This window comes from Pelmatolapia mariae, linkage group LG1 (assembly GCF_036321145.2).
Source record: "Pelmatolapia mariae isolate MD_Pm_ZW linkage group LG1, Pm_UMD_F_2, whole genome shotgun sequence".
Taxonomy (NCBI): Eukaryota; Metazoa; Chordata; class Actinopteri; order Cichliformes; family Cichlidae; genus Pelmatolapia; species Pelmatolapia mariae.
In genome coordinates, this window is record NC_086227.1 from 20,508,483 (window position 1) to 20,533,310 (window position 24,828).

The following is a 24,828-nucleotide window of genomic DNA, read 5'->3' on the forward strand; positions in this document are numbered from 1 at the left end:
CCCGTGGCCCTTTAAGCCAGTGGACACATTGTGTGCTTTCTTTCTCTCCATGTGTATTAGGTATTGAATAAGTGACCTTTCTGGTTTGCATGAGCTCATGGGAAAAGTGGGTGTTTCCACAGGAAGTTAATGCCTTTCCCTCCCCCTCTTTTTTCTCTCGCTCTCCCTCTCCATGTAGCTTACAGTCTTACTCCCCCTCAAACCTCTTCGTTCGCTCTGAACGCCCCCCCACCTCCCACCCTATTTTTCAGGCGCTCCCAGGTACTCGACAGAACAATGCTCCTCGCGGCAATTCTTGTATCACTTGTGTGAAACTTTGTGAACCACGAAAAGAAAGGTGATAATGGAGGGGGACAGGCAGGGCAGAGATTGCAGAGGAATTGGTCTTCATTTCCATCTGTTTAACATTAAACACTGATGGCGGCTATTTGATTGCAGACAGCTGCTCGCAGCCTTGGAGGGTCCACAAAAGGTTAAACCTGCACGGTTTTTGGGACAGGAAGTGATGCCCACAGTCAAATTTCTCTTTCCTTAGACGGCAGTGTTGCCCTGCCGGTTTGATGTGTGGTGCTGAGGTAATCGAGACTTGCTTGATCGAGACACAGATTCCAGTAGAGTGAGATGATGTTCAAGACAGAAAGAAATTTTTATGAGTATTTGCTTACCTTCAGATTGAGTCCCCCAATATTTATGCTGTTTTGCCTTTTTGAAGCATTCATTAGCTTGTGCAGTGTATGAATTTACCATGTCTGGCTATGATGTGCTGTCAGAAACAGATCTACACTTTCTGTCTCAGACTGTAACTTGGCAGGCTCCAGTCTGTCTGGCGTGGGATTTGTGTTCTTAATCAAAATTGCTGAACTTGGCTTCGTCCCCCGAACAAGTCTTACAAATGGCATGTCTCACCTGTCAGCTGGGGGGGCACGCCCCCGCTTCACGTAGCGACCACTCCTGTTCTACTCCTCGCTGCTGATATCTCAGTCCATCTAACAGTTTGTGCTTGCTCTGTCAGCAAAACAAAGAGCATGGGTCAGTTTTGTGAAGTAAGCTGAACACTCACTGTAAAGAGAGCGATAGCTTTCCCTTGACCGTGCCATATAGCTTTTCTGGGCCAAGCACTTTTGATACATTTGGCAAAAGTCCTGCAGTGTGAATAAGAACTGTTTTCATTCACTCAAATTGTGGTCACAAATGCTCTGAATCGACAAAGCTTGCTCAATTGGATTTGCACAAGTCCTGAGGTTTGCTGCTCACCTTCAGCTCATTCTGCAAAATGCACAAAAACCACGAGCAGCTCATTTTCACGCCCACCTCTTCGTGCAGAGCTATTTTTCTTTTTCTTTTTTTTTCTTTTTTTACTTTTTCATTCATTGAGCACAAAACAGGCGTTTGGGTGACAATCTAGTGAGCATTAAGAACTCAAAATCAGCTACGGTTGAAAAAAAAAAAGTACAGAATCGCGTGCTCAAGATATAAACAGTTTGTTACATGCGAGGTCGCAATTCCAGACATATCACAAGAGATAGTTTTCTTATAAAATGTAAAATGTTTAGTTGGGGAACATTTTGTGGTAGGCTTGCGGTGTGCTGGAGCGGGGAATGAGCAGTTTGGGGAATAGTGCAAATCTGCATATGCTGACTAGAATAACAAGATTTAATGGTATTCAATCTACATTTTTTTTCTTTAATTAAAGAATATCTACGGCTGATGATTCTCAAAGCTGAGGTCTGGGAATTCTCATTGGGCATTAAGCCATATGCAGAAGGTAATTAACTCCCAACTGTGTTGATGACTATTTGTTTTAACTCAGCATTCCCTCTCATTATGACAGTCTTGTGAGCGGGTGCACCATGTAACCTACATTGGGTGGGTGTTTTTTTGTTTTTGTTTTTTTTAATGAAGTTTTTCATTATGTAGTAAAAAAAAAATCTCAGTTTTATCTCTGTTGCTGCTGAATCAGTGGTTTTATGTTCCACGTAGATAATGATGGTATATCGGTTAACAGTCAAATCGGCGTCTCTAACCAAACAACCAAACAAGCAGGATAACTGACTGAGATGGAAAAGGGTCTATATTTAGTGTTAGCATAGCTGTTTGTGTGGGGAGGAAGTGGGTGCATAATGCAAGCACTATGCTGATTACACGCCTACACATATCACCCATTCTTGCGTCGCTCGATGCTGGCAGCCAGCAGTCGTAACAGTCGGGATTAATTGCTTTATTTCTTCACTTGTTACGAAGCACAAACTTCACCAGGTGCTTTGGTGTTTTATTCCTATGTTGAGCAATGAAGTGGCTTAGACGACAAAGCACCTACACGCTGAATTAGCGCTTTTTTTTGTGTGTGTGGCTCATGTAGCAAAGAGGAGGGGGAAAAAGACGTGCCTCTAAATGAATCAGTGCATCATGTTTTTCTGTTTTTTGCATTTCTTGGGTTTCTGAAAGGATAATTAATCTACAGGAATTTGGGCAAAGATTTCGATTCTTTTTCTCTCTTTTTTGTTATTTATGCAAAAAACAACAAAAAACCTCTTCTTTTTAAGAATCTGTTGATTCTCTTCTTCATGTTTTGTTTGAACATTTTTATAGGTCGTGTATTGTTTTGGAAAAATTAAATATGAAATGGTAGAAAAAGGCATTTTAAGAACATTGAAAACCATTCTTCACCGACACCCAAACATTGATCATAAAATTTATCATAAAATAAGCAGATCAGAAATCAATCCCTTGTTGTAGCCTATTTTTTTCCTTGACTTTCTCCTTTATATGACAGCTTCTTAGTTTCAGCCCAGAAAACAATCTGCCTTTGTTTCACAATCATCTAGATACAGAACGGGCTCAGCACACAAAGCTGCACTGCTGCTGAACCTCATCAACCGGGCCTCTACTGGTGGCCTTTAATGTTTTCCTGGTGTGAGCGTACATGTGCTTTGTGTGTTTGTGTGTGTGTGTGGCTGGGATGTATAGCTAGAATGCTGGAGGAGGACTGAGCCACAGGATCAGACTTTGCTGGAAAGGCGGGGTAGGCTAACATGTCATCTGTGACATCACCACCACTCGAAGGCTCGACCGGGCCAACTCCGTGCTGCAGAGGTGGAGTTTCCTTCCCGTGGAGCTGACCAGGGCTGAGTGTGGCTTGACCCACCTTACCACCGACAGCTAAACTAGACTGGATTTGTTTTTTCGTCATACAGTGTGTTGTTGTGTGCCCACTGTTGTGCTGGTTTTCTTTCATATTGTCAAGCTTTAGCACCTTTATTTGATAATTTGTGTCAAATAAACCTTCATTTTTGTCCTGCTGCTGAGTGGAGGTGAAAACAAACCATGATGCTAATAATGCGAGAAATAATTATTTGTTCTTCTGCTGAATTTGTTTGTTTACTCACTTACAAAGAAATGAGCAGTCTCTAATTTTTATGTCATTTTAGTGGGGAGAGACAGAATATCAACCAAAAATCCTAAAGAAAACCCCCCCAAAAAGACAGGATTACATAGAAGTTAGAAACTGAGTTGCATGTTATTGAGTTAAATATGTATTTCATTCCCATCTCAGGAGGGATTTTGGCCCATTCCTCTTTACACAAACTCTCTAAATCCTTTAGGTTTCTTGGCTGCTGCTTCTCAGCTCGAAGCTTCAGCTCCTTCCACAAATTGGCTATAGGACTGAGATCTTTGAAGACTGGCGAGGCTACTCCATGAACCCTGATGTGCTTATTCTTTAGCCACTGCTTTGTTGCCTTGGCAGTATGGTTTGGGTTATTGTCATACTGGAAGACTCAGTGATAATCCATCTTCAGTGTTCTGACTGAGGGGGGGAGATTTTACACAGCATGACCTTGTCCATTGGCCCCTCAGTGTGCTGCAGCTGTCCTGTAACCTTAGCAAAAGAAAGAAAAACAGCCTAAAACATAATGTTTCCACCTCTGTGCTTGACTTTGGGGTAGTGTTCTTTGGGTCACTAGCAAACTAAAGTCGGGCCCGCAAGGTCCGTCTTCTATAGCAGGTGGATCCTGCTGGTGCTGAAAGACTTCAATCCGTTGTGCTGTAGTGTATTACGAATGGTGTTCTTTGGGATTGTGGTCCCAGCTGCTTTCAGATCATTACCACTTCCTCACGTGTATCAGTTATGGGCTGATCCACCACCTTTCTCATGATCATCCTCCCCCCACGAGGCAAGATCAGTTGATGGAATTTTTATATTTCGTTCATTTCTGAATAATCACAGCAACAGTTGTCACCTTCTCACCAAGTTTCTTGTCGATGATCTTGTAGCCCACCTCCAGCAGCCTTATTTTCCCTAATGTATATCTTGCAAACACACACTTCCTGTTCTGGTTTATTAAAGATTTATTACACAAGCTGGTATACTGTATTTTATCTCAGGTTTGCAATGTTGCTGCAGAAAATATTTAATGTCAAAGCTTTCGACCTCATCTGAATCCATCTAGTCTTTTCATTTCTGTCTAGTCAATTCATAATCTGCCTACCTTCTTGAAAAAGTATTTTGCTTATCAGTTACTTTATTAATTGTGCGTTGTGCTCATAGCTGTAAGTTTGACATTTTTAGATGAAATACAATACAACAGCTAAAAAACAAAAGTAGAAGAGAGCCGAGAGGTCAGCACCTTAAGGATACTACCTTTGTGGTGTGTGGTGAGCGTCTGGGAGCTACTGTTTCCCAAAACCGGCGGCTGTTCTCGTACTCGACATGCAGCAGATTCATTTCGTTATAAGGAGCATGTTTCAGCTGATGAAGTTGTGGACCAGCATGAGGATTTATAGGCCATATTACTACCCATGATTCATGCTGGCACATGTCATATAGTTATTGGTAGCCCTCCTGTCATGTTGCACTTTCTCACCTAGCCCATCGCTTCGCTGTGGCCCAGCTGAAAGCCAGCCAGGCTGGGCTACAGCCCTGTTAGTGCTGGCTCTGGTGCTGCTGGCACTGCAAAACAGCCTCATCTATCACGGGAAATGGCAATGAGACAATCGGCCAGAGCAGAGTGCAGCATCTCCATCGCCTGCTCACGCGGAGGAGGGAGGAGGGAGGAGCAGCCAGGGCAGAGCGATGCTCATCGTAGCCCGAGGTTGACAGAATAGGAATAAGAGGTTGACGTAGGCCGAGGTCACATGCTGAAGCTACAGCTGGGAGAGTGCTAGAGGTGGTGGTGGGCAGGGACAAGAAACATAAGCAGCATTTTTTGTTGTTGTTGGGGTTTTTTTCTTATCCCCCTTCCTCTCCCTCTCTCTCTCTCTCTCTCTCTCTCTCTCTCTCTCTCTCTCTCTCTCTCTCTCTCTCTCTCGCTTTCTGTCTGTCTCATCGTCTGAAGGCACGCTGTCAGTGCAGGTTTGCAGTGTGCAGCGAGTTCTAGGATGCACAGTAATACTGATGAATTATTGAACAGCGGTGAACGGATGTGACACAGGCCAGTCTGGCTTCCACGCTACACAATGACAGGAGCGTGCGATGGAGAAATTACCTGCATGTGCAAAAGCTGCAAGAGACCAAAAAATATATAAATACAAAAATAAAGTACCCTATAACTGAAACAGAGCTTGACTGAGGACTAAGAAAGGCTCTATAGAGGGCACGTGCTGATGGATGTTTGAAATAAATCTGATTATATGCAGTATCCACCAGAGACTTAAAGGCATAAACATTTTGATCCCATGAATATATTTGAGCATCCCAAGATACAGTATTCATGGATCATCCGCGATGGAGCTGCAGAAATGATCCAACAGGCTAAAAAGGGTTTTGATAGCATATATGAGCCTCTCGTAGCTTTAAGTGGTGACGTGCTTTTGCAGTTTCAGTGCCACCATCACTTAATATTTATCGACTAAAATGTTTCAGTCCCTCTCAAATCAAAATTACGTTGCGTTAACCGCCTCCGTATTACTCAGAGATGTGCTACTGACAGCACATAAAGCAAGAGCTCTCTGTCTCCTCAGCTGCCAGCTAACCCCAAAATAAGTGGGATTGTGTGTGAGTCATAAAATAACATACAGTTTCAGGCACAAACAACGCCACTGCAACTGTAAAAGTTTAATTTGGCCTATTGTTAGAATGACAGGGAAACTTGTCTGGATTTTTATGTCCTCGTGATCGCGTTGCGTTTTAGGGTGTTGGTTTGACATTCCCCGAGCACTCCCCTCAGCTGTCACCGCTTAACTAGTCCCCGAGGAGAGCGAGAACAACAAAACATGGGAAAAATGTAAAAAATGCAGGAGTCCCCCCCCCGCCTCACCCCACCTCCAACACCGCCCTGGCCCCACCCTTCCAGCTGAGGTTACTAAGAGACCAGATTTTGGCCTCGGAGTGAAAGAATCAAAGCCTACAGCGGTAACGGAGGAAACATCTTGTAAATGAGATATTAGCGTGAAAAGCAGGCTGCTGTCAAAGCCTAAGCGGCTTTTTTTTTTTTTTTTTTTTTGTGAAGGTGTCTGCACACAGTGTGCTTACCTCCTGCGTGCAGCATGCTAGTAAAGGTAGAGGTCAGTGGCACTGTAGTGTTTAAACCTAAAACAAAAGGACAAACAGAAGGGGCAGTTTTGAAGCCGCCTGATCAATGCACACAGTCGTTTTTCAGCAGCGTTTAGGCACACAGTACAAAAGGGTAAAAAGTTAACTCAGACTTTATATTTTTAAATGTGCCGTGGACATGCTTTATGAATAATGTTGAAATATGAACACATTTTTGTGTAAATACGTACACAAAAAAACATCTAATAACGTCACTTCATTTCATTTTATGTTTGTTTTTAATGTGAAATCTGCAAAGATGGAGAAACAAAGTAAATGCACTGTAGGTTGGATGTAATGTTGACATGTCTAACCCGACGCAGTTCCAGGGTTCGGATGCATTCACAAATTCATTATTTCATTTGTTACAAGAAGTAGGCAGAAAGAAAATATTAAATATTAACCACCTTTATTGTCGTTTTCTTTTCCTCCTACAGTCGTACTTTGTCACTGACTATGACCCGACAATTGAAGACTCTTATACCAAGCAGTGTGTGATTGACGAAAGGCCGGCCAGGCTCGACAGTAAGTGCACTTTGCTGAATAAACACGACCAGTGCAAATACGCAAGTACAAAGACGCACACGTAGCTCTTTTGTCCTGAAGTCTATTGCACTTGAGGAACTGATTTCAGAAGTTTATTTTGCTGTGAGCTACCCTGTGCGTGCGCGTGAGTCTGTGTGTGTGTGTACTTTTTTTTTTTTTGTCAACGCACATGTTCATGCTCTCTAGTCCTCGACACGGCTGGACAGGAAGAGTTTGGAGCCATGAGAGAACAATACATGAGGACAGGGGAGGGCTTCCTGCTCGTCTTCTCAGTCACTGACAGAGGAAGGTAAGTGACAGTTTTCATCATGTGCAAACACACACACGCACACACCCACAAACACACGCTTTGCACATTTCTGTTTACAGTTACATACGCTTGTGCGCTGCTCCTCCTCTATCTCTGACTCTAAAGTAAAACCATAAATCTTGCACCGATACTCTCACTTGTTGCTCTAACTTCCGGACCTTGTTGTTGCCCTTGTTGTCATATTCTTTTGTTCTTCGCACTTACCCCCCTATCCTGTTCTCTTGACTTCACCTTAGCTTTCTATTTAAAGCCTGCGTGCTACTGAAACAATAGCGCATGGGCTCGAAGAGCATTATACAAGTTGACGCTTAAGGGAGTTGACAAGAATCCCGTAGCAATCCCTGCTGAATTCCATCATGTATACAGTAGAAACATGCACGTATGTATGTACTAACAACACTCTGAGGCACAAAGAGTCCTTTAGCTCGTTAAACCCCAGTGCACAGCACCCTGAGTCAAAGTAACACTGTCACGGACCTTTAGTTTAAACTTTAGTCCACACCTTCTAATTGGTTCTGATTTTAAACAACATTTAAAGGATGCCAGATTTATTTGGTCACCTTGGTAAAAACAAGTGTCGTAAATCAGTTTTAAGCCAGCGCCAAGCAAATTCATCTTTTGAAAAAGAAGACAGACTACTGTAATAGTGAAACTAAAAAGAAAAAAGGGTGTTCCTCGTGTTTATGTAGATAATCTCAGAAACGACAGGCTCCACCAGTTTTAGTAAAAACCAACTGACGCCATATAGCAGCATCTAGGCTTCCAGCTTCCTCTCTCTTCACTAATACTATCGAATAGAAGCAAAAAAGTAGTAAAAAATATGCAGATACATCAGTATGTCTCTGTATGTCTCTATGTCTCTGAGTATGTGTCGCAGCACATAAAATACCGTTTTATGTGAAACTTTATAGAGTTTGTGTTGTAATCTCTGTGTTTCTACTCATCTTCTTCATGCCTGCGTCCCTGCCCAGCAGTGCAGTGAGCTGCATTCCCCTTGCCCCCACAGCCCCCTCCCAATGTTTATGTTGTAAACAGCCTTTCCTTCCTCCATTTATATTAGTGAAGTCCTTCCAGATTTACTGTGTGCTCACCAAGCTGTCTGTGGGCCCGATGCTGGAACGCCGCCATGGGTGCACTGTTGCATTCTGGCCCCCCACCTCCTTTTTTTTACTTTTTTTTTTTTAAACATTTTTATTTTCTGTTGGGTTGAAACTGGCCCTCACATGCTATCTTTATTGTGATGGGTCAGCAGTCAAGTCAGCATGCAGAAGAGAGCCTTAAATAAATGCATTCGACATTTTTTATATTTTGACATGTTTCAGCCTTTCTGTCTCATGCACACTGCCGATGACCCTTATCTCTGGGTGATCGTTCTGTACGCGTGGGTGTGGTAATGGTGGGCGTTTTTAGCTACATTCCTTTTGCTTTGAAGTCTGTCTCATGTACATTTTTAGATGAATGCATTCATCGATACGTGAGAAGATATCGCACAACCTGTTTGTTTAGGGAACACGACCTAACACCACATACTATGATTTACAGCTTTGAAGAAATCTACAAATTCCAAAGACAGATTCTCCGAGTGAAAGACAGAGACGAATTCCCTATGATCCTTGTAGGAAACAAAGCAGATCTGGAACTACAGAGACAAGTAAGTCCAACAGATTGCACTGACAGGCTCACATGTACCCGGTTTGATCATCTGAAGAGATAATACGAACCAGTCTGGAGGATTTTGCATTTGCATACTTGAAAGTGGTAGCGCAGCAGCTGCAGCGTAGCTGCTGAGATACAACAGGATGTGAGTGAAAGAATAAAAGAAGCTGCAGAAAGGCTGGTGTCGAGGGGAGGATGGATGGAAACAGGAGTGTGATGAAATGATGAATTTTCAGCCGCTGGTGTGCAGTCAGGCCTGGCTCCCTTCGGTAAATCCACACCGCCCCCTAATGGTGAAAAAGAATCTTGCAGGCACATTTAGCTCATTGATATAAATAGGTTGAATCCACTGACATAGTTTTGTAATATAACAAGCCTGCGGTAGCATAAATGTATGTTAATTTTCTGCTTTTTTCTGTCCCTTCTATTTATATTTTCCAATTTCCTTATAATGCCCAGTATTAGGTATAATGATGAGAAACTGCTCCACGTGCCAAAATTTCAAAGACGGTAGCTCAATACTTCAAGCTTCAATTTAAATCCTTAAACCAGAAGTATGTGGTACTGTATAGTTGTTGTTGTTTTTTTTACACTGATCTGCCCACGTGTGAAAAACATCTACCAGACCTGACAGAGATGGTTCCAACTCGTCTTATGCTTTGCTGCTATATAGTTCATCCAGAAATGTATTTCTTTTTTTATAATCCAGTCCCACATTATATGCGCAGCTGTAGCGCAAAGAGGGAGATGGCAGATTTCAGCAGTGTCCCAGATGCATTCTACATAGTAATTACATTTATTCATTTTTGTGTGGACTGGTAGTAATGAATAGGAACCATCTCCACAGGAATTGGGAAAAAAATGTGAAATTATACTGTTTGTATGGCTTTGGAGAATCACTGATCAGAGGACTTTTTCTGAACCATCGCACACATTTCAGAGATAGCAACAAGAAAAAAAGGGAATGCTGCATATGTGTTTCTGAAGTGAAAGGTAACCAAATCCATTTAGTGTTATGAAGGATCACTTTCATTTCAGTAGTTTGAACCTGTGGTGCTTGCATTGTACGCTGAGTCATGCTGTCTTTGATTCTTCTTTATTTATTTCCCCGTCAGGCTGATTATTAACATTTAACAGCGCGATTGGATTAAAATTTAGACTGACTGTTCTTAGAAGAGTAGAAACTGGCTTCAATGAAATGAGTCATAAGGTTGTGACACTTCTGAAATTTTTAACTGTGGATCCATAGACAATATTAAACATCAAGCCAACAATCCAACAGGAATTTGATCGCTGACCTGTGACTCCTTTTTGACTCCAAAGGGAGCCACGGTTAAAGCAGGTATTGTCCTCTGTGAATGCAACTTTGATTAATATAGTTAGAGCAGCAAAAGGAACTGGTCAATGTTGCACACTATACTCATAGAATAAAGGCAAGTATGTGACAGACATATTTGATATTTTACAATATCATGACATTTGTAGCTTTTCAGTAAGTAATAACATTGTTTTTATAAACACAGTGATTGCGTTGATGGATTGTAGAGCATGATCCTTCCCGGACTTCAGTTTACATTGAAGGTTCACGTCATCATTACCATCTTTCTTTTTGCCTCAGGTAACCCAGGAAGAGGGCCAGCAACTGGCCAGACAATTAAAGGTCACATACATGGAGGCTTCAGCTAAAATACGAATGAACGTAGACCAGGCTTTCCACGAGCTGGTTAGAGTAATCAGGTAGGTGCTTTGCGTGTTGTTTTACATATCGTCCACATGTCAGGGCAGTCTTTTGTGTTGTATCTGTTAACAGTGTGGAACCTTTAGTGTTGAGGCATGTTGCACATATTGCTTAAAAATAATATGTCTAATCCTCAGAGTGCCCTGTTAAACACACTGCAGGATCTCAGGGTGAATGTTTACAGGAGCAACATTTTTTTTCTCAAGCTGTTTTGTTTCCTGCCTAGCATATTACTATAAAAACAGGGACAAGCTATGTCAACAGTTCCTGTAACAGATGAGTTACATTTCTTTGTTTCTGTCTATATTCTTTGAAATTTAAAATTCCCCACGACTAAAGTATAAAGTCATAGAAAATATTCCAGAAGGCTTTAGCATAAAACAGCTGTATCTGCATTCTGCAGGGAGCAATAGGACAGTATTTCCTTCATTTATTGACAAGGAGTGCTAAAACTAAGCACACAATCTCTGGCTGCGTAAAAGAAAAAATCATATTAGATAAAACTCAAAGGAATTTAAACTTTGGCTCACCAATAGTTGTGGTAAAGATGAAGAAATTAACTATTAATTAGGTTAGATTTCAATGTATGTGGTCATGGAAGTGTCACAGTCAAGGTTAATTTAAATTTAAGGTAAACAGTTTCCATATGTACTCAGTAACAGAGGCCAAGAGACCAGTCCACAACCCCCTGACCACTTCCGGTTGCTAGGAAAAAATATGTATTCCACAACCAGCTAGAAAGTGGTTGCTAGAGGTTGATGGCTGTCACTAGGTCAAATCAGTTACAAACTAACTAACTGCCCGGTTTCTTGACTAGAAACTGTGGGTGACTCTGGTAATCTGTTAGCACCCCTGAGGAGGTTTTCAATTTAACCAAGTGACAGAAGGCAACTTCCAGCAACCACTCCCTGTGACATGAACTCCAGTAGTTCAGAACACAGCACCTTCTTCCTGTATTTACTTTTAATGCTCCCACCCCAAACACATCTGGACAATAAGCGGACTGAACATTCTCACGTGGTTTGTAGTGATGTGTTTGGGTTCGCTTGTTTTTTTCCTCTGTGTAAAAAGAAAGTGAATCATGTGAAAAAGCTACAAGTTTACAAACTCATCAGCGGATTCGGACCAGAAAAAATGAACAATATGTGTGAAAATGCCCTGAGTTATAAGGAAGGAGATTTAAAGGGATATAAGGTGCTTTTGGTGGATAACATGTTATAGATGATAGTTTAAAGACCGATTAAGTATCTCTGGCCATAATTACAGGTGAAAAAGTACACACTGGGTCCTTATAGCTATGCTCTCTCTCTTCCAACTCCCAGGAAATTCCAAGAACAGGAATGTCCACCGTCGCCAGAACCTACAAGGAAAGAAAAAGACAAGAGCGGCTGCCACTGTGTGATTGTCTGAGTTGGCCTTATCACTGTAACTCATGCAGCTACTCTACCACCCCACCCACTCTGCCTGACATCACATCCTAAGTGGATGACTGACCGCTGCCTTCTCCACGTGCATGACTTCAGACAGCCTTTTCTGAGATACTTTGACCAGGAACTGCTGTCCCCAGGACATCGCTATGGACAACTGACAATGCCAAATTTTAACACCACTCTACCTTCAGCAGTAATCTTAATTCACACGAGAGTCCCAACACTAAACATTGCCTTCTAAATCAGCCTGACAAATTAATGTTTCGTACTCTGAAGGACTTCTCTTGCCTTGTAGTGACATTTGTACTTGCTACCGAGATTGAATGAAAACTATGTATCCAGAATGTTAATGACTTTCTTTAGTTTCCAGTGTCTGACCAGAGCAGAGAGATTATCTTATGAAGCTTTGTGTATGTTGTGCCATATCCACCTTTACTCCCATGTGCTAATCTGCTACTGTACATATGTGACATTTGTTGTGATTTTGTATTTCTAATGACCTATTAAATCACCACAGTACAGTGTGTGAGATTGAGTTTGGTTTTACATATATGAACTGAATATATAAGTATGTATATAAATATAACGATAGCCCTTAAAGCTATTATGAGGTTAGAGGTTTCTGGCATTTTGCAGTGAATTCTTGATCTTTTTTTGTGGTTTCTGCTTTCATTTTAGTCAAAAATGAAGTGTCTACTGTATTTTTTTTAAGTCTTACAGATCGAAGGATTGTTAAAAATCCTACACTTGTCAAAAAGTAGCAAATCTGTCTGAATTTCTTTCCTTGAAGGTGGCGGTTAGGTCAGCATTGGACATACTACATATTTTTTTCACATTTCTAAGAAGCAGTAGAAATAAAATAACTGGTAGCGCTTTGTGTAGCCTTGAAAACTAACCCGATTTCAGCTCAAAACACTGAAAACTGTACGTTCTATACTCAGCCTTTGACGAGCAATGCTAGCAAATCCCTTTGTTGCAAATCAAGCTTTCAGAGCTCCGTTCAGTCTAGATCATTCCAGTGCAACGCATCTTTTCTGTCAAACATTTAGTCCGTGATGTAGATCAAATAACTGTTTCACCATTCCAATAACACAGTGGCAATGTGTTTGTTCCCTTTGTCTTTGAATTATTCTGTAACACGGCTTCCTCCCCCCCCTCCCGATGGTCTGCCAGTTGGAAAATTAGGACAAATGGAAGCTTTGAGATGCACATCGTAAGACAACCCATCTCCAGTGGGACATGAACTCAACGGACCTGCCACCTGTGGAGCTGCCATCGCCACATACCCAGTATAATGTTCTGCCTTCCCCTCCCACTTGTGTACTTCTGTTCAGGCATTCAAACAGAGTACTGCAGTTTGTTTTTCACTCCATCATCTTGTAATATAAACCACAAAAATTAGACAATTGAAGTAACGGACTTGATTAAATGTTTCTACTCTACTTTTATACATTATTTTCTTATCAGACTAGTTGACAAGTATTTTTATATGTTTATAAGTGAATACATGTTCACAGCACAGCTGTGTATATATGTAAAGAAGAATATTTAATTCTCTCGATTATTTTAAACTGAAGATGACTGTTGGCCCAAAATTGCAAAATTGGATTTGTCACAAACATGTGACCAGGAAGCTTTTTTTTTTTTGCTTTTTTTTTTTTTTTTTTTTTTTTTTTTGCTTTTTAAAAAAAACTTATGTGGCTTAGTTATGGAGAGTATATTTATTATGAGGTGTTCATTACCAGCACAGAGTGTAATAATGCCGGTTCAAGTGGAGGAGAGTTTGAGAAACTTTACAGAGGAGCTTTAAATTATATAAATGATTATTATAATTGCTGAAATCTCCCATCTTATTGCAAAACCTAGTGTGAACCCCAATCATACTGTTTGTTTTTTCTCTTCAACATCAGTGTCCTTTGCCCTGTGTCTAGCTTTTGGTGCTAAAATAAAGTCTGTCATTGAGCCTGAAGGGGTAGAGAATCTTTTTTTAGCTTTAAAAAATGAGATTAAATGAGAAAATTCACTATTTACTGCAGATCTGCATTACTGTCTTTTAATCTGCAGGGGACTTCATTTTGGCATGCTTTAACTGAGGCATATAAATTTCTTACATAATAATACATATGTTTATTCTATAAGTGTTGAAATAAACATGTAGTCTAGACCTAAAACAGACAAAAAAAGGCCAGATTCAGACAGATCAGTCGTCTTTTCATTCTTTCTTCTCATTTTGAGTCTTTGAGACCAAAACATGTTACTGACAATGATTTAATAAGCTCCCTGAACCCAGTTAAATTCACACAACTGTGCAAAAGCAAACCTCAATAAACAGCTACATGCATGTATTTGAACCACAGGGTAACTGTTTGACTAAGAGGAAATGCTATTAAGTACATGTACCAGAACATGGTCAAGGCAGTGGTTCTCATTTTTCTCTCATACCTTACATCAGATGATACAAAACACCACCCAACCCACAGGTTGTTTTTTTTTTTTTGCCCATAGAAAAAAATGACCCAAATAAATTATTGAAATAAAGGTCAGTAAGATAGGATCAGTAAAGTCTTACTTATAGTAGCTCTGTGCCTCCAAGGGAGGTCTGCCTACACTGTTTGAGAACCACTGGGTTTATATAGAGAGCACATAATACAGAGACATAAAGCTCGATGACAAATTGATGGAAGGACTTAGCTCTTAATAAGTTTTAGCAAAAATAACGGGCTATCATAAACAGCTTAACAGCTCCTTGGCATAATTCCTAGTCTACTAAAAGAATTTACATCATTCGTTTACTATAATTTAATGATATTTTGATTTTATAATCACACACACTATGCCACTATTTGTGCAATAGGTTCTAGAGAGTAACAGTAATGTCAAAATTCGAGCATATGTGATATTTGCGCCTGCAAAATAGCAGAAACTGGAAAATGAAAGTTGCTCATTAGTGCACTTTCAGGCGCCTTCCTCCTGAGATTAAGTAAGAGAAAATGAGAAATTTGAAGGAGTTTGTATTTTTATTTGTTGGCATAAATGGAAGACTATTACAGGTGAAGCTCAAGAGGATTTCCTGCTTGTCTTTCACCCCAATTTGCACCTTTACTCCGTGGATTAGTTTGCCAAATGAGCATGTCCACGTGTGTGACCAGTTATTCATTTATTTAAAACAAAAAAGCATCAGTCAGCAGTGAGCTGATACATACAAGTATCTTTTACTGTGCAGTTGTCAGCAAATGAGTAAAAAAAATGCTTATGCGTTCATGTCCTTGCATGCCAGCAATCAAAAGAAAGCGTAGTGCCATACTACGGTACGGACTCGTTAATTAGGGTGAAGTGTATCCAGGGCGCAGTCAGTCTGTATAACTGATCAGCGCCGTGGATCCCCTGTAAACGACTTCCATCTCAAATTGGTAGATGCGCGTGCACCGGAGCTGACAGCGCTCGCGCTCGCTCCCCTCTCTGTAGTGGTATAGTCCATAGGATAGCTTCTGGCTGCGCGGAGCCATCCTGCTCATTCACTAAACGGCGATTCCATTAGTTCGTCTTTGCCGTGGCAACGAAGAGGAGGGCAGCGTTTGCGCTTTGATTTTTTCCCCTTTCTTTTATTATTTATTTTTTTATTTTTTGCCGTCTCACCATCCAGTCCAATCCCTGCCATGGAGGGAGTCAGCAGCAACAGGAGTATGTCTTACAGTAGATGGAGTTATGACAGGTAAGCGAGCTTTCCCATAATGCCAATTGTATGTTTAAACCAGTATGAGGTGTGATGCGTTTCGCATGTACTGTCACGCAAGGGCGATATTCTTAAGGTTTAGGCTGTACATCTTTGGGGGACCCCCCTCCCCTGCGGAATTAGGTTAGTTGGCAGGTGAAACCGAGCAGGAAATGAGAAATGTGATAAGAGTACATCAGTAGCCTGAGCATCGTAGTGTGTTTGCTGTCTGTTACACCGGATGTTTGCTTCACTCTGTGTTGTCATGATGTATTCAGAAATGTCCTACCTTCCCAGGCAGCCCACCATCACCAAAGCATTCCCCTGGGAACGGCTGAAGTGTTTATGCTTAAGGCTGTTTCTGTCCACCTATCTATCTAGCTATGCTGGAAACGTGACTTGTTTTCATTCACTACAGTGATCCCAGAGCTTCACTTAATTAGGCAGGAAGTTGGCAGACTGGGTCCCAGTAGGGGTGACTGTGATCAATACCTCACATTTTGTTAAAAATTCAAATAGGCATGTGGAGTATGAACACAGAAAGCATAAAAGATACACCCACCCTGTACAGCCACTGTTCCTCTCAGCTTCACCGTAGCAGTTTTTATTAAGATGCTCAAATAAGAAGATGAGCCAGCGGAGATGTGCTTGAAAGTGTGCGATTCATGACACATTTGCATGCCATAATAACAAAAATATTCATTTGGTGTGTGTGGGATGGCATTGCCATAATGTCAGTGGTAAGTGTGAATGAGTCAGTCCCTCTGAATGGCCTTGACCAATGAAAATGACTCCAACATAGCATGCTTTGAGTGTGTCAAAGTAAAAAACACACTCTGTTCCATGTTTATCTATATACGCGAAAAAATGCTGGGTTATTTTCATAACTCAATTTCTGGGAAGTCGAAGGGTTGTAGGTTGGGTTAGTATGGCCAAATATCGGTTAAAAAGTCATGACTCAGGAGTTGGGTTGGCGATGTGCCGGGTTCTTTAATTAACTCCACAGCTTGACTAATTCTATTGGGTCATAGGCTCGGTAGCTTTGATCAAATATTGGGTTAAATTTTACCCAATTGGTTGGGTTGAAGACAAGCATCAGAAGAAGGCACATCATTCTTCACAAACCGTCATTTTCAACTAGATCTTATCTTATCTTATCAACCTGATAAGATATCACTTGACTTCTCCTCTTCCATGAAATAAAACATGGTAAGTAAAAGGTGAATTCTTACAGTTTAAAAGTGATAGGGTTATTTTTGATAATTACAGTTTATTGGTTTATTATAGAATTTTACCTGCTTATGAAAAACCTTTTAACAGATAACACAAGCTATCTTGTGATGACAAAGCTACAGGTATTTCTACTTTAAAACACGATAAGAAGCATTTTGAAAGTTATTATTTGAAATTAGGCTTATATTGCTCTGTTTAGAGATCACTGTATCTGTAACAAAGAATGTATGAGATTAGGCGTTGCTATACAGCATTTGTTGAAAAAGGTTTTAAAAAAAAGAAAAAGGGGCATAGTCAATCTAAACTATTTAATTATTTAATTTATCCTAAATTATTTATGTTGGTAACATAAAGTCTTTTCATTATAAAAGCTAAAGGCAAGGATAACTGATCCCGTTTAGGTTAATTTTTTTTTTTTTTTTAAAGATAGAGGGTGCTAATACTTTGACCCCCTTTTCCCGGGCATCGTTCACTAGACCGCGCAAAGGGCACGCGCGTCCCTGCGCTTAGCTAGCTTGCTACTAATTGAAACGTGATGGCGAGAGCGACGTACGTGAGTATTTATGCTACCAACACACCACCAATGTTTAGTAGAGCACGCTGTTTACGTTTGCCTGGTACTTTTAATAAGTGTCAATCATAGATCGGCTGTACTCTTATTGTAAGTACAGTTGTCAGCACTAATCAACTGCCATGATAACAATTAAGTCGAATAGGACGTCTATGTAATTACATTTGATATTAGCACAACACCTGTTAATGTCAGTTATTGTAGCGAGACAGCACACTTACAAGCAAACCTCTCTCTACAATATTCAAGCATGGCTCAGTCTAAATTTGCAGTGAGCAAAAGATATAAATAACGTTAAAGGAGTTTTTGTCGCTAAAGATACGCTACCACCATAAAGATGAGACAAGATTTAAATGTTGCTCCCAATATTATGCATGATATCCTTGAAGGAGTTGGGGATTGGGAAATTAAGCTAGTGCTAAATGCATTGATGGACCAAGAAGTCCTGACCATTGAGCAACTTAACTATAGATTGACCAGTTTTGACTATGGGGGTTGTGATAGTCGCAACAAGCCATCTGCTATCAAACTCAATGGCTTAAAAAATCCTGATTCTGCATAGGCAAACAGCGACACAGACATGGCGCTTACTCGGACTGCTACCTCTCATTATTGGGGATTTCCAGAGGGAAACCAATACTGGGAGTTACTCATTTTATTGCTGAGCCGTATGGAGTTGATTTCTTTCTCCTTCATTAACGCAAGGAGCAGTAATCTTTTTGAGACATCTTATTCAGGAACACCACTGTCTTTATTTGGCGCTCTTTCCTCTTAGACACTTGAAACCCAATCACCATTTCATGCTAACTTATCTTGGAGCCATCATTACAGACATCAAATAATGATGTGCTACACTCTTCTTTCTGGCCAGATGTTCTCTCATGACCTTGAAGTTGAGCCAGGAAGCACCAGACTGCTTGGTGCTGTAGTGACAAGTGGATTTGAGGGAATTTCTGTTTTCACAGAAGTGTTTTTGCCATCTTGGATTGAGTACAAGGATACAAACTACAGACCAGGAATGACACTATTGTTGTCTCACTCTGAAGATGGGGAGCCCCTGTTCGGAACCGTTAAGAGCATTGTGACAGTAAACTCCAATGTCAAATTTATTGTAAAAAATTAAAAGGCTTTGAAAGGCATTTCTTTGCCTTCAGTGTGTGTCCTATTTCCGAATTTGTGGCACTGGACACTGAATCCATTGATGACCATCACCCCCTCCATGCTGTGAAATGGCGAAAGGAGAATAGCAATGCGTTTTGCATTTCTTTAAGATGTAGACTTTTTTAAACATTGGAAATTATTTTGCGTAAATGGTTTACAAAAGCTTTTTGTGTTTGTCTTGATCTATGAGCAAAAGCTACTTTGTTTTCAAATTCAATAATTCATTTGTTATTTGTTATTTAGAATTCAAGAATTCTAAATAACAAATTTACATTATTTTGGAGAGAATTAGCAGTTTCCTCAGTGACATTTACATTACAGTGGTAAGTATAACCACTGTTCATAAAAGTGCATGAAATAATCTGAGAGGGAGTTTCCCTGTTGCCATTTTTCCAAAGTGTTGAGTTGATTTTTTTATGTTCTTAAAAAAAAACCAAAGTCACCACTAGGGATGGGTACCGGTATCCGGTGCCATTATGGCACCGATTCTGACATAAACGGTAGTAACCAGACCGAAAAGCAGCGCACATTTCGGTGCTTTATTTCGGTGCTTTTTTCCCCCCTGAGATGTCATACACTTTGAATTCTAGCCAATCATTTTACCTTTGCAAGCGTAGTAGGCGGGCCCAGGTACGTACGTTCTTTTAGAGCAGAGCTACAGATTAAAAATGCCCAAGGCGAAGCCGTCAAAAGTCTGGCTGTACTTCACAGCAAAATATGCAAACTCAGCAGCCTGCAACAAGTGCTTTAAGCTGATACTGTGATACTGTGCAAAGGAGGTAACACCTCGAATCTGATGAAACACCTGGCGACGTATAGCATTTTGTTAAAAGCCTAGAAATGCACCATATTTGATAGCTTGCTGCGAGACCTCACACCGTACACATCTACTGCGGGTGTGGTGCCTGTTATCGGACCCGGAGTTAGCAACATCCCCCAAGAACCCAAAGAGTAGAGTCCTGGCCCCTAGCCCTGCCAGTGTAGCAGAAATGATGACGGGTGATGATGGCAGCAGCAGCCGTTCTTCTCTGCGTGAGTAGCTTAATGTTGTTCGTGTGTAATTTACGTTGAGTAGGCTAACCACGTTATTATATTAATGCATGTAAGGTGAACTAGCAAACACCGTCGTAGTTACATGCAGTTGTCTTCTTGTTTGATGGCAGATACTCCCTTCACCCTGGCCAAAAAGGCTAAAATGACCAAAGAAAAAGTGGAAAACAGCTAAACATGAGAGGTTTTTGGACAAAGTTTGTGTTTTTTCCATTGATTAAGCACTGCTTCCAGCCAAGAGTGATACCATATATGCCCTATAGCTGTAGAAAAGGCTAACATTGTTATCTTTTTACAAAAAATAGCTAAACATGAGAGGTTTTTGGACAAAGTTTGTGTTTTCCATTCTTTAAGCACTGGTTTGAGCACCGTTTAAGCACGGGCACCGTTTCAAAAGTACCGGTTTGCTACTGGTATCAGATAAAACCTAAACGATACCCATCCCTAGTCACCACTTTTTGAATGATTGAGGTTTTTACATGTAATTTGTTTGAAAACACAGCTGGATTTGCATAATATTATACTTTTACTTTAAAAACGTTTTACTTGTATTTTACTTTTATTGTTTGATATATTTTGTATGAATCTGCTGTTTATATTCTATGTATCATATGGCAATAAAAGTACTTTTATCTTGAATTATTTTTAATTCATTTTTTATATGCTGAATTTAAAGTAGGTACAAATCTTTAGATTTTACCCAAATATGAATTGTATTATAACCTTTGTGATGGGTTATGAGTTTCAACCCAATTTTTTGTAACCTCAACTTTAAACATTGGTCAATTTAACCCAATTTTTGGATTGTTATCCTAACCCAGTATGCTGGATCAAACCAATAATCCAGCCCTGTTGAGTTGAAGCAACCGAGGGTTGGCTCGGCCAAAATTTAACCCAGCACTGGGCTACAAATTCAGTTATTTTTAACCCAGCAGTTTTTAGTGTGTAGTGTGTATCAGCTACAAGCACGGTTATTACACATATCTTCAGTAATAGTCCCTGGCACGCGTCCTACAACTGAGTCCTACCTGCTGAATGTTGGCACTACCTGTTCTGTATATTTTCTATAGTTGGACTGTTAATCCAGCCAAGGCAGATGATCCATCCCTCTATTCATCTATCCATCTGATTTTCTTCCACTTATCCAATTCAGATGGAGCTTGAAGCCAATCCCAGCTGGAGGGTGAGAGGTGGGGTACACCCCGGACAGGTCATCAGTCTGTCACATCGAAGGAAGCACTGTTGTTGTTTTTAAAAGTTCGATTTTAAAAAAAAGTGGTTTGACATAAAATCTCTATGTTGTTCGTTAATGAAGCAATTTCTCTTTAGTTCAACTCAGCCAGCAATCTAAAATACAAAATCAATGGTACCGTTGCTGTATCATTGATCACAAGCGGCACAGACGAGGTTATACTGTGACAGCAGTAGGGCTCAGACAGTGAAATTAGTATTCTAAATCTGTGCTTGGATCTCCCAAGAATCTGTTGTCAGAGCCACTGGTCCCTCAGCCTGCTACAGTTTGTTCTGTAAAATGATATTTATAGTGTTTTAAAATCATTGGTTTATAAGAGGTGCCAGAGTCTGTGCTTTAAAGGATGTGTGTCTGGGTTTTTTTGTGGGTTTGCAGCAATTTCATCTCATGTTTTTCTGCCCTGAAGCCATTACTTCATTTTACAAATGCATTGTTTTGGGCGTGCCCAAATGAGAAGCCTCTCTGCTAATGAACTGCTGCAATAGACTGACGTTCACCCTAGAGGAGATATAGTCAGTTAAGAGTGATTGCTTGTGTGATATTTCTTGCCAGCGCAGGACTTCAGCATCAGGGGTCAAATTTAGGTCACTAATATAATTGCTGAATCACCAAACCCCAAGTCTCCCCCTGTGAGATCCATTTCTTTCTGGTTATTAGTCTAGAAATATAGAAGAGACATGTACCTGTGTTATGCACAGACTCCCTAATAAAGAGGGATGGATTATTAATTCTCCTACTGATTTCTGATCAATGTCTTTGTGTGGAAAAGAAAAGTAAGTACACAAAGATTTTCAGTATCAACATAAATGTTTTATTATTACAGAGAAGATATGGGCTACCATTTTGGAAGCTGCCAAGAAAAATAAACATTATTTGATTGTTTTATGATGACAAAGATGCTGATACGTAGAAATTAATTCTCATTGTGTTTTTACTTTAATACTGGGTGATGTGCAGATAGTTCTGTTTGATCATTTCTCTTCAGTTTTCATTTATACAGCATGCATTTCCCAGAAGACCTCACAACTGAACAGTTTCTTTTTGGAAAGATAGTGAGGAGAAAAATAAAAATACTCCCTGTAACAGTAACAGGAAGAAACCTTCAGCCAACCAGGTTCAGGAAGCCCATCTTTCAAAATTGCTTAGAAAACAAAGAAAAGGGGAAAGAAAAGCAGCAATCTTTGATATAAAACACTCAGCAGGTTGGTGAGACCATTATCCAGAGATCAGGAAGATGCATCATGGGAGTCAGTGATACCTGCGGGGAGTGCAAAGCACAAACTGCAGGAGAGAGAAAGGACAAACCTAATGACATGCAATGGTTGTATATAAAAGCCAAGAGAGGGAAGGACGGTAAGAGAGGAAAATAGTTTTGATTGCTGTATCAATGGGAGGTCCTACAGTAGCCTGTGTTATGGAACGGCTGTGTGCAGGCAGGAAAAGGACCCAAAGTGCAGACTCCGGAGACAGACGTGAACTTAAACAGCTTTAATGCTGAACTCAAAAAGGGTAAACTCAAAAAAACTCAAAAAAACAGGAAACATAACATAGACTGAACTAAAGACACAGACTCACATGCAGGCACTGCAACAAAGGGAACAGAGACGTGGGACCAGGGCAGACAGACACTGACTGGACACGGGGATATAGCAACTAAGGATTACACAGAGACATAAACCATGAGACATAACTCTAACAAAGAAACCAAAGACTAGAAATGATAAATAATATAATAAACTCAAAACCTCTGGGTCAACGACCCAGGCATCCTAACAGCCTGAGCCTATAGCAGCATTACTGAGGTTGGGTTCTGGCTGACGTGACACAGCCCCTACTCCAAACTTTATCATAAAGGAACCCTTCAAATCTAATTTTAATAGTAGAAGAGGTGTCTAATGTGCCTCTACTGTGCCTCTCCAGTTATGTACGACAAGTAAGCCTGCACATTGAGAGCAAAGTGCTCTTTTGGAATACTGTGGTACTATGAGATGTAACGGGTTTGTTCCTCTGTGGATTTGTATATGACCGAGAGGCCTCTACCAGGACAATCTGGAAACACACTGCACGCAGCCAATCTCTGGTTTAATGGGGCTGCCAGGCGGCCTGCCAAGACTCTCCTTCTCCGTCAGGCTCATTTTGGCTGGCAACACGTGCACTGGAAGCTGAACATGGGGAGGAAGATGATGTTCATTCACATTCTGCCTACAACAGTTGGATTGTAAGGTGCAGAGAAGGTCCAGAGAAGGTGCAGAGAAGGTGCAGAAAACGCTTTGCCGGTTGCTGGCAACTGCTGTTCATGCCAGAGTGACCAACACAATCACATTGGCTGACTTGTGACAAATACTGGTTGAAGAATGGATGCCATGCCCTAGCATGATATTACCAAGCTGGTGACCACCATGAGGAGGAGCCAGGCTGTTCTGGTCATGTAATGGTTCTTCCACATGAAACTGAGGTCCCAGTTTGTTAAAGGAATAAACTGTTAAACTTTTGAAATGTCATGTTTCTTCAGGCTTCAGTCATTAAATCCAATAAATGATACTACACAAAAGTCAATAGCAGAATAAGCTGTTTGGCATTGGCAGAGAAGATTTAGCAAGTTTTTCATGGGCGCAACCGACATACTCAGCTCTGCGGTTCAACCCACAAATGCATTTTCCTTACAAATGGGGCAGCATTTAAAGGAAAATAAAAAGCCTTTCGATGATATTAGACCTACTGTCAAGAACCGTTGTTATAATAAAGAAATTATACTTTTTGTACTAAGCTTTTTTGTTGTTGCTGTTGTTGTATTAACAAGCAGTTGAACAACTATTGCTGAATGAATTTTGCATCCATGGGAGGATTTTCAGAGAATTATTGAAACGTCCTAAAAATAAAGAATTTCAAAAGCTCAGCCTCAAAATTAATCAATTAGACCACTTTTTCCAGCATCTCTTTGAAATGAGATGGTACTAATTTTAACCAAATTGTGCAGATGAAAGAAAGCATTCCTAGAGCTTTCTTTCTCACAGTGTTTTTGGACACCACCATAACGCTACCCAGGGCATTTTCTGTTTTCATTTTGCATCACTGATTGGTTGAACATATTTTAGAAAAAAGGGGAAGAAAGAAAGAAAAGGACGCTTACATATACACCTCTAATTGGGTTAAACGCATGTTCTAGTGTATAGGTTTCACTATAGCAACCTTAAAAGCCTGTGGTTGCAGGAAGAGAGAAAGAGAGAAAAAAACATAACAAAACAAAAAAGATCAGATCTTGGAGCCACTTCTGTAGCTGTAGCTGTTGCTCTTAATAGTATGCCGGGGAAAATCTAGCTACATTTTAAAGAAGCTCATCAAGTCGTTACTACTGAAAGCTGAAGGAGTAAGTGGTTCCTGGTGATGAAGAGAAACTTGGGTGTTTACTGCATTTGACTTGAATTTGCTTTTTACGGCTCTCCTACGTTTTGTAGGTGTATAGGCGTGTTGTGTGCATGTGCTTCTGCTGGTATTTCGTGGTGGAGCCTGTTCAATTTTGGACCTACATGCTGAGGACACATTTTGTTCTCACACCTACTCAGTGAACACTATCATAGAGATGATGGGTCAAGACGGCCTGACAAGATGCAACTCAGAGCCTCCAGAGCTCAGTTTCCTT

At 40.6% G+C, this 24,828-nt stretch overlaps 2 protein-coding genes across 3 annotated transcripts in view; both read left to right on the plus strand.

Moving 5' to 3' along the window:
• The window catches only part of rras2 (RAS related 2), a 28,924-nt gene extending 14,752 nt beyond the window's left edge, over positions 1-14,172 (plus strand). Inside the window, exons 2-6 of the mRNA XM_063475153.1 lie at positions 6,967-7,054; positions 7,262-7,364; positions 8,928-9,036; positions 10,660-10,778; positions 12,102-14,172. Coding sequence (XP_063331223.1) covers positions 6,967-7,054; positions 7,262-7,364; positions 8,928-9,036; positions 10,660-10,778; positions 12,102-12,189 — 507 coding nt within the window. The 3' untranslated portion in view covers positions 12,190-14,172. The remainder of the gene's footprint in view (positions 1-6,966; positions 7,055-7,261; positions 7,365-8,927; positions 9,037-10,659; positions 10,779-12,101) is intronic.
• A 1,634-nt stretch (positions 14,173-15,806) lies between these two features.
• tub (TUB bipartite transcription factor) overlaps positions 15,807-24,828 on the plus strand; it is a 60,732-nt gene continuing 51,710 nt past the window's right edge. Inside the window, exon 1 of one of the 2 annotated variants that reach the window (XM_063475163.2) lies at positions 15,807-15,921. In XM_063475163.2, coding sequence (XP_063331233.1) covers positions 15,866-15,921 — 56 coding nt within the window. In that variant the 5' untranslated portion in view covers positions 15,807-15,865. The remainder of the gene's footprint in view (positions 15,922-24,828) is intronic. The other variant, XM_063475172.1, reaches the window with a different exon arrangement.